At 41.7% G+C, this 10,748-nt stretch overlaps 1 protein-coding gene across 2 annotated transcripts in view; it reads right to left on the bottom strand.

The window, feature by feature from the left end:
• tpk1 (thiamin pyrophosphokinase 1) overlaps positions 1–8,507 on the bottom strand; it is a 68,356-nt gene extending 59,849 nt beyond the window's left edge. Inside the window, exons 1-3 of one of the 2 annotated variants that reach the window (XM_062379520.1) lie at positions 8,229–8,507; positions 5,558–5,648; positions 573–647 (exon numbers count right to left, since the gene is read on the bottom strand). In XM_062379520.1, coding sequence (XP_062235504.1) covers positions 573–647; positions 5,558–5,600 — 118 coding nt within the window. In that variant the 5' untranslated portion in view covers positions 5,601–5,648; positions 8,229–8,507. Of the gene's footprint in view, positions 1–572; positions 648–5,557; positions 5,649–6,267; positions 6,329–8,228 lie in introns of those variants that run through there. The other variant, XM_062379521.1, reaches the window with a different exon arrangement.
• Between the last annotated feature and the right edge of the window lie 2,241 nt (positions 8,508–10,748).

Consider the following 10,748-nt stretch of genomic DNA (forward strand, 5'->3'; position numbering starts at 1 on the left):
AATCCTCATTGCAGACGAAAGCCAGATGTTGGCAGGTATTAGTTGGTTTATTGTCCATGAAAAAGAGGCTTGAGGTGGCATGGCCACGGTATTTGAATGGTAAATCATTAAGCTAGACAAAAAAGTGATTTTATTTTGTATATTTGAACAGGCTATGGATTATAAATAAGAATGTCAGAGACCAAATAGGGTCCTCGAAAGCCACTGTGTAATTGGAACACTGCTCCAAATATCTCTGATAAGAACAAACTGTACTGTTTCGTGCTGTGGATCATTTTTCACATCACGCAGCTGCAGAAGTCATTAAATAAATAAATACAACTCACCCTTGAAGAAGGCAAAATTATTTTCTCCCCAAAAATTATATACACCATAACTTCATTAAAACACAAGTCATAGGAAATGTGGGCAGCAGGTAGGGGGGGGAAGTGATATGGCAGCAATTCATATTTTGCACATCAATTGCGACACGGAGCACAAAACAACACAGGATCAGACTCTCAATGCAAACCAGTGCAGATGGGATGTAAGTGATATGATGAGGGTGAGTTAGATCTGTGTCAGACATCTACCTTTACTCCACAGGATGTGCAGGTGGCTCACATCCAGAGGCTGGTTGAGGATGATCAGACAGATTTTGAGCGTGCCTGAAAAGGGGCAGAAGAAAAGAGAGCAAATCCATGAATGATAAATAATTAGACGGTTGATGGAGTGTAACAGTCAACCAGCAGAAACTGTAAAGACCCTGATTATTTACATGTTCACAGCGAAAAAATCTTTTAAATCCAGATTGTAGGTCGCTGTTTGTGGCACTGAATGTGCTAATTAAGGAGCATAATTAATGCAAAGCCATGATAATAAGGGCATTATTATGCTCCACATGGAGAGCGGGAAAAGAGGATTACAAACGGAAAACATTTCAAACGAGTATTGGTTTCATCAGAGTTCAAATCGCTTTCCACGAGATCCAGTGAGGCTGCGAGTGGTTTGCATGGAGCATCAGAGGATTGAGAAAAACCTCTAACCATAGTGCAGACAACGTGGATCCAAATGATTCTATGACTTTCCCCAAATGCAGTACATGACACTCTTCTTGACCATGACCTTTTCCTTTTAATATTAATAAAAAAAGGGCAAATCTGTGACGGTGTGTACTCATCTCATCGGTGCTCGATACTTTGCCCTCGGTGACACAGCATCTGTAGCTTCTCTCCTTCCTCTCAGCGTACCTCCACGTCCCTGTGCCAAACTCTCATTCCCAGTCATCGATTTATCATTTCATAAATCTATTTCCTCCGGTAACCCCCGCATCCATCTTGCTTTTAGCTCTTCTTTGTGCTCTGCTGCTGATGCAGATCCAGTGACTAATGCCTCAGGACTGTCAATTTTCTATTTGCAGGGGATGAAAAATTAAATTATCGGAGGCTCTGCATTGAGTGACACAAGTAAAACACAGAGCTGCTCGATAAACATCCCTCATAGGACCAAAGACCAGAGCACCACCTTGCTTCCCCTTCGCATTCACACTCATTTATCTTTTCATGTCTGCTGTATGAATGATTTCTCATCCAATCTTTAAAGTTGCATTGTTTCATGGCAAACCCAAAATGCCATATGCAAAATTAAGCAACACAACACATGATTGCAATTCCCCCTTCCCTCTCTCCTAAACTGTATTTATGTAAATACATCCAAACTGGATCCTAGTTTCAAGGCAGCACGAGAGGACGTATCTATTAAGGCGTGCACCAGTAGAAGCAACAGCGAAAGAGAAATAATTAGAATATAGTTCTGGTTTCTCGGAATTCTCTTTTCCAAAAGTATATCACCTTGTGTCCTGAAAAACTCAAGTGTAAAGAGAGAGTTTGAGCTTTGCCAAAAAGGTGTGTAGAAAAAAAAAAAAGTCCTTTGGGTGTGTGACTTTTTTTGCGGCGGCTTGATGTTGTTATAAAATTCACATCACCTGGAAGGTCATTTCCAAGCGAATGTCAACCCCAGACTGGTGTGGTTAAAGGAAGAGGGTAAGAAGGGGGGGATAAAGGGGAGACAGAGGAGGAGGTAAAGAAAGGTGAACACATGGAAGGGTAAGGGGGGGGGGGTAGATTTGTCAGTGTTGTCCCTTAATTGGCTGGAGGTGTATGGAGAGAACCAAAACACAAACTCAACCAGCCGTGACTTTTCAGATAAACCTTGGTCATAAGAGTGCGTGCACACACACACACACACACACACACACACACACACACACACACACACACACACACACACACACACACACACACACACACACACACACACACACACACACACACACACACACACACACACACACACACACACACACACACACACACACACACACACACATACAGTGCAGCCTTTTGTGCACCCTTTTCAAAGAAATGTCACCTTTGGATTTTTGTATAAAGTGCCAGACAGCATAAATATCACAAACACACACAGGCAACATCCAAGAACATAGGTAAACCATCACATTAAATATTCCAAAAATATACATTTGTGCAAAGTGGTGATTGCTAACTGTGCACACTAGGTGTTTTAGAATTTATATATCCAGGGGATGTTTTTATATCCTCCTTCGAGAGTCTAGATAAGCAGTTCCTTCAAGGGATTAAACTAAAGAAGACACAGAAATACACTTTAAACTGATCTAACGGGGGACAAGCTGTTCATATTGCAAAGAGTTAGAAAAATAAATTACAATTCAGGGAATCTCATACAGATCTTCATCTGAATGGAAAAACCATTATTCTGCAACCATTTGGGGATTATTTGCGCGACCTGTGAAATCTTCAGAATAAATCTCGGATTTGAACAGTGACCAGTGTAGCCGATAACGCTTGGCTCACACATTTAAGCAAACATTTGTCTCAATGGATGCTTCACAACAGCTGATAGCGGAAGTGAGTGCCTCTTGACTGATGTTGGCCTTTGGGGTTATTGATTTTCCAGCTGAACAAGCAGTTCTGTGTTCCCACTCTGCACAAATCACACACATGCCAGAATTTATACCGGCATATGTACATGAACAGAGGTGTGATTACAGTAGCCTTTGTAGTTTAATGGGATTATTGTAGTGATTTAAAACATTCCAGAAGAATCAATGGAGACAGAGAAGGAGAGGAGCCAAAAAAGAAGAACGCAATGCACTACAATGCAGCATATACTATCATAAATATATGGTAAATAATGTAGTACAAAAAGCCTATAGAGTCCCTCCAGTAATACTCACAGGCATTATGTCCATCATGTTCCTAAAAAAAAAAAAACATGAGCTATGATTGGTTGCCGGCCCTCTGCAGCCTCAAGCCAGCGCGAGTGAGGGTCAAAGCAGATCGATGGAGAATCATGGGCTCATTGTTTGATTGACACGCCGCCCCGAGCAAATGTCAAACAATAAATCTCTACGTCAGCGCAAACAACGGCTGATAAATCGTAAATGAAGGAGCCATAAACAAAGTATTGATCAACGAAGGGCTTCCCTTTAGTCAAATGGTGGCTTGGCTTTGATTAAACACTAATTAAGATTAGAATAATTTAGGTTCATCACCTTAATTTGTAACCGTCATTTTTCATAATTCAACACACTCAAATTAAACATCTCCTTCTGTACAAAATGAGATTATGAATACTCCAATACTCAAAATATCTCCTTTAAAACATGCTTTCTTGACTTCCGTATTTTTGTGAAATACAGTCACCGTCTTCAGTTGCTGCCCAGGCAAAACATATTGCTGTCATAATTTCCCTTAAACACCATCACCCATACCCTATGAGATGTCTGCAGTCCCAATTAATCCCATTCAAATCTCCACGAGGTCTGGTAGTGACGGAAAAGGAGACCGCTCCTTTTCCTCTTCCTAATATTTTTCAGTTTCCTTATTCCACTCTTGCTGTCCCAGCTGTCCCATCACCCACTGCCCTGAAGTCCCTGCTGGTCTCCCAGTCTCTTGCCATGCACGTTCCTGTGTCTGGCCCTGAAACATACTGGCACTGTACCGGTCTAGCCCCGAGGGGTCTAGCAGCTCAGAGGAGTGAGTTGAAATGAGGGACATTGCTATTCCGGCATTGGCCCAGGATTTTCGCAACACTGTGCCCACCAACACACCTAGAAGATCCAGGGATTCAAACCCCCAAATTCAGCCGAAGCATCTTGGTTCCAATTCGAACCATCTGTTCGGCTCACTTTAGCACAGATTTACCATCGCATTTACTGGTGAGATTTTCCGGGGCAGAGCAGCAGGAATATGCTACGCGTGGTAGGCCTGACTATGCATCACTCAAACCCGACAGACCCAAACCAGCCTGTTCTTGCTAGAGCTCAAGCACATAGTATGAGAGGGGAGATTTAAAACTATATTGAGATGCTTTTCCGATCTTAAAGCCATATATATCTTCCTATTGGTATCAAAATGTCAAATAAAACACTAGAGGAGGTGTAAAATATGGAGCATTTAAATCACTTTGACAGCATGGACATAAATCAGGTCTTGGCATAGACCAAAGCATTCAGCGGCCAATATTTTTTCTCTGGTGTTGTGTTTTTCATGTAAATCCTCAATGAATGTCGGAAAACAGACAACGAGAAGACAAGATTTTCCATGTTTAACTAGAATACAACTTAACATCGGATTCTTCAGCAGTTCAAACGGTGGCTGGTTGAAGGAACGCTGCAAAAGCAAATAACAATTCTTTGTAAAATAAAACCACATAAGAGAGATTCTTCGAGGGACATAAAAGCCACAGATACGTCTCTAAACAGCTCACGGTTATCTTATTGTATTGCACTGTGGACGAACCTGCCTTGTCTCTGTGTCTGCTGTAGAACCCAAGAATCCCAAGATCAATATCAAGCAATGCAGAAATAATTTGTCATGCCAGTCATGATATTGCTTCTCGTAAATAAGGTCTCTAAAACATTTCATGGGAATAAATGATGTACGTGTTTCTGCGTTGCAAGACAGACATAAGAGACGGAGGTAACCACATGGGCCCGCTGTCTGCTTTACGGGCCTAACTGATATATACGATTCCCTCGACCTTTTCCTCTATGTGTAAAACCTGCCCTTAGGCTCACATCAGCTTTCCACACTCATACACACATCACCATGGAGGTCACATACACTTTGAGAGCGGTGGCTAAAGCCAGCTGCAACCGGCTTCCTCCTCAAGGCTGCAGGGCAGACAGCGCTGACCATCTGGAGCATCTTATTTGTTTTTTTTTTCTATCAACAGATACTGGGTATACTGGATCATCGCTGGGGAAATTAATCATCCAACAGAAACTGCACATGTGCACAAAGACCAAATGTACCACACAGATTTTTTTAGTCAAATCAGATGACATGAGAACACACAGCCAAGGGTCAGTGATTTCCTCCTCCCCCCAAAAAAGTATCACATTTAACTCTTTATAACTCATAATCACAGTCAAGGATCTGAACTGTGACATTTCTTCCCAATGTCATAAAGTATATCTGGACTCGAATATTGATTTATGGATAAACATGAACCAATAGTGACAGAAAGCCAATACCAGAGGGCAGCAGGCAGTCCAAAGGTGTCAACTCTTTATCCATGGCAAGGATCCACAGCAGCTCGTCTTCAATCCGCTGACAAACCCTCGACTGAAAACAAGAGGAAACACAATGTTACTTCTTTTTTTTATTTATATCATTTTTCAATATCTTCCTTTGGTTCTATTATTCTTATTCCAGGAAAAATGTTGACCCTAAAAGAAAAAGACTGAATGCAAAACACTTAAAAGCACACAAGAGCTTCATATCACTAAGGTTTGATCCACAAACTGCATGTGAGGAAAAAAGAGAAAAAGGTGTTTTCTCGCTGTCTTTTTATTTTACGATGACTTCAGACGGGCAACAAAAGCAGCAAATGTTCACACTGGACTTAACGATAAATAGATGATAGATTGCAGCTCTAACAGACACAACACATTGCTCATGGTGATGATAATACGGCAAAAAGGCTTGTCGGGACAGTTGTCATGCTCCAAAACCCTAAAGCAGCGGAATTTATTACAAAAACAATAAAGTAGATTAACTGATCCGAAAGATAGCAGATAACTAGTGTGCAACTGTTTATGATCAATGATTAATAGTCTGAGTGATTTATCAAATAAGAATACGGAATTTAACTGGAGAGTTTCAGTTAAACATGCCCTGATTGATGCGCGGTCAGCTCGTTCTGCCACTTTGAAAACACAAGACTTAAACAGACATACAGCACCTTGCTCGCCTTCAAGATGGACAATCCAGGCAGCAGAGCAGAGCAGAGCAAACCACAATAAAGAAAGAGGGGTTGGTACGTAGTTACCGGTCAGTTATAAATTAACCTTGGTTGAACTTTTAAAAAACAGGTTACACCTCCTCTCAGCGATAATTGATTGACAGTCTTACTCCCCTCCTACTCACGTTCACACATCACAGCTGCAAGTTAAAAACTGGAAAACTATCAATGGGTACAATTGTACCTATATGATTGAAAAGTGGACTATGCTGAGTAATGCTTCTATCGTTGTAGACTACAACAAATGTGCCATAATGCAGTTTGGTTCAAAAGGATATGTGGACCACATGGTGCTGATCAGATTAACAGAAGTCAGCAGAGGATTGGATAACAGATGTTTTTGAATGTTTGATATATAAAAGAATTAGTATAAAAAATAGAAGAGCAGTGCTGTGACGTTGGAAACCTGTTCAAATATACCCTGTTTCAAGTTTTCCAGCTTTACGTGTAAGTACATTCGGTTTCAACAACACAGGTCGACTGAAATCTAATAGAACTGGAGACAAAACAAAATATTCTGCAGAGTTTGGATCATTGTTAGCGGCTACTGCATAAACTGTTAATTATTAACTGCAGTATACTACACTGGGCTCCATTTATCTGGCAAAGTGAACTTTAGCGGCTATTTAATGGTATGTTATAAATAATAATCAAAAGCTATTCTTTGATCGGGGAGACACTGTTCCACATCTCTACTAGCAATAATTAGTGAGAAGGCAAAATAAAACCTTTTAGCTAGTTTCACCTGTATTAAGATTTAAAAACACATTTTCCCACAAGCATAAATTATGAATGTAGCCCTGTAATTCCAACGGATAACAATTGTAAACAGCTTTTCTTTACACTTATTTTTCAGTCTAAATTCATTTCCAAATATTTTACAAAACACTCTCTGATATCAATCGTGTGGTCCTGCATTTCCTGTTCTGTAATTTGTTATTCTTACAGATTTTTTAATCGGTTTGCTTATAGTCTTCTTTTAATTTAGTTAGTTAAATGACTTGTATATGTAGTTACAAAAGTTGTGTTTTCAGTTTATATAATTAGTTTATTTAACACAATACAAATACATGAATGAAATGTTGAAATACGTGTGGGATGTGGGAGAAACCAGTAATGGCTTACATGAAAACCAGACACAAATATATAAATAAGTAGAATAACCGCTAACCAGTGCAGTTTAAGTCTACATGGCTTTATTTTCTAAATTCTGTGACCTTTATCTTTGACCGATGAAATGTGACAACTGATCAAAATATGAAGACATTCCCTCAAGGTGTGGTTGAGATATCACATTCAAGAGGCCAACAACATGTCTTTTGAGCCCAACGTGACCTTGACCTTTAACCACCGCAAATCTAATCAGTTCAGCAGGGAGTCCAAGTTTGACAGAATTCCCTTGAGGTTATAATTCATTGTAGGATTTTCCATCATCCAAAGTTGTTGTTGTTGTGGTGGTAAATCAGAATCCTGCGACAATGAGGTTCTCTGCGCACACGCGCTCACAACAGCATCACATCCTCTGAGGTATCCAGGTGAGCTCTGGAGCAGCTGGGTGCAGCACACAGGGACCGGAAGCGACATATTAACTCCGCTGCGGAGATCACGTGACAACACGTCGTCGGGTCTCATCACTGCAAACTCTCTTGACATCTTTGTCTGAGTCTTCTACGCGTTAGTTTTCTTTTTTTTGTTATTTTTCATTTTTGCATCTGAGGTGCGTTACAAGCATCATCATTTTGATGAGGTGCTTTGCCTCCGCGATGTTTTTGTTAAGTCTTTACTCCTGAATCAATAGCGTTGCTTTTTAAAACACGTAAAGCTAATTTAACATTGAAACCTATCGTGACACACACGGGACAGCACCGCCCCTCGGAGACCGGACTGTGTGTCATCCTCACCGGCTCTTCATTCGGCTTCTCCCCGCTGTGACCACCCTTCACCGCCGCTGTGTGCGAATGGACCGCACCGCTTCACGTCGTTCACAGGTAGAAACCGTATTAATCTGACACAAAACAAGCCGCACACCACTCCGCAGATTCCCCCCAAACAAGCGACCTCACTCTTTAACGCTCTTTCAAGCTGTCATCGATGTATTATGTAAAAATTCAGGAAAAATTTGACAGAGTAGAACCGCTTCCGCCATGTGCTGATGTAAACAGTCGACGACAGCTCGCACAGAAGAGGGGCAGGAGAGAGGTGGAGATTTAGTCATGGGGACACCTAGAGGCTCAGAGGGGAAGTGACTTTTTTCTCTCGCACATGGAAGCAGCACTCACTCCCTCTCGTAGGTTTTTTAAAGAGGCTCCAGGGCTCTCAGGCAAATTGAGATCTAGTTAAATTTCACTCTGCGTCTCATTCACAGGAAATGATCTTAATACGTGAGAGAGTATTCCAATCACTGCTCTCACTCCTCACTGTAAATATCATCGTCGGCCGACTCGGCCCCATCGAAACAGAGACTCAGAACAGATGTCTGCTGTTTCACATCAAATCCACCACATCTGACATTCTGCCACTACGAGGAATAAAAAAAGATCTTGTAAATCAGCTCCTCCTCGGCTAATGTGGTTGTGTTTAATGGATTGGAGAGTCTAAAATATTGAAATCGTAATTTCTGGATTAACCAGTTGGAGGGACTTTTATGGAAGGATACTCTCTTAATGTTTAATTCTAATTTAGTTCAGTGGCACATGAATAATCAGACCATTAAAGGCTTCACTGACCCCGCCGACACACCAGGTTATTAAGTGACTCGACAAAAGGCAGCGGGGTGGATGATCCGGGATCTCTTCAACTATCTCACTCTACTGTCTGAAAGGTGCGATATAATTGAATATAATCCAAGTGATGTAAAAATTGCATTAAATTATTATCAATTTGGCTGAGAAATCCCCGCAAACCATGGCTGCAGCTACTTTTGTAGAAACATAGTGTTCTCTATATTTTACTCTAGTTAATTATCAGTGTTGTCGCATTCAAATGGTGAGAATGCTGTGAAATAAAGAAATAACTTTGTCGTTTGATGTTAAGTGTTGGTGTTTCTTTTAACATGTTTTTTATACTAATATACTCAAGGACGTGGAGGTGTTAGAAAAGAAATGTGTTTCTGAAAACTGATCAGCCCTGTATCTGGACATAATCTGAAAATAAGACTACAAGTCATATTTAATAACTGTACACATACTTTAGCATGGAATGTGAATTTAATGCAACTTCATGCTTCTCGTGTCCTTTATTTTAGAGGAAAATAATGTATTTCCTTACTCCACTCCTGTATTATATATATATTCTTCAGTAGGGTAGTCCAAACTGCCAAGGTTTTGGGACCCGATTCCAAAACACGGAATTGTGACCCGTCTCCATGCCCAACAGCCTGTTGAGCTCCCATCAGGTCACGCCTGGGCCGCACTGGCTGTGGTTGCACCATGGTGCATCTCTCTGTCTTTCTCACACTGCTGCGATTCGGCAGCCGAGGTGTTATTGCCAGCACTCTGTTTATCTGAATCCATATACAGAGAGCTGTTAATACAAATTAGCCATGTGGTCTGGAGGTCAACACCTACAAAAAGGCTGTGGTTCTTCCAGCAGGCTGCAAACATGCACCTTCTTAGAACTTTGTCTGATTCACAGGTCTTTTTGGCTAGGACATCAGTGATTTCAAGTTTTGATCAGTGATTACAAGGAGTCCAGTGGAAGAGTAGTAGATTTTCTCCACCAGGGCATGCTGAGTGTTGCCCTGATCGACAGGACCTCTTCCTTTCTGGTCGAGAGTGAGAATGGGAATTGAACGTGCAGGGAGGGGAGGAGTTTGGACGCCTGATGCTTGATGGCTTTTGGCAGCCCAACAGCCGTTATGCTGAGCTGCTGGGAGGGGATGTTGAGGCAGGTGTCCTGCGGGGATGCCAGAAGCCGTGCAGAACACTGGGTACCACCTGTAGCTCCACCTCTTTTAGAATGAAGAGTTTTGAGCTGAGGGGCCGCTGCTGCTTCTCTGTCAGGAGCTTGCTGTGCTCCTGGGCCCCATTGATGACCTTGGGATCTCTGTAGGTTACAGTCATTCAAAGTTTGTTTTAAAACCAACTCACAACAGCACATATCATACACTCACACACACACTCCCTGACGCTGTATGCTCGAGCAGCAGGAACAGTGTATTTTCCGAAACAAAATGTCTCTCAAGGTGAATCCACTCTCGAGGCTCATTAAAACAAATGCTCTCTCATCAGTCAGCACTTACGCCGTCTCCCAGACAGACGTACACACCCGATGCGCACTTTTGCACTGACATGCAAAGGCTACACGCCGTACGCATGGGCCGTGCCCAGGTGCACAGGGAAGTAATTCGTTCTGCGGACATGCATTATAAATACTCCTATGAATAAATTCCTCCGTGAGTGCATGAGTGCTGAGTGGATTTT

This window comes from Platichthys flesus, chromosome 21 (genome assembly GCF_949316205.1).
Source record: "Platichthys flesus chromosome 21, fPlaFle2.1, whole genome shotgun sequence".
Taxonomy (NCBI): domain Eukaryota; kingdom Metazoa; phylum Chordata; class Actinopteri; order Pleuronectiformes; family Pleuronectidae; genus Platichthys; species Platichthys flesus.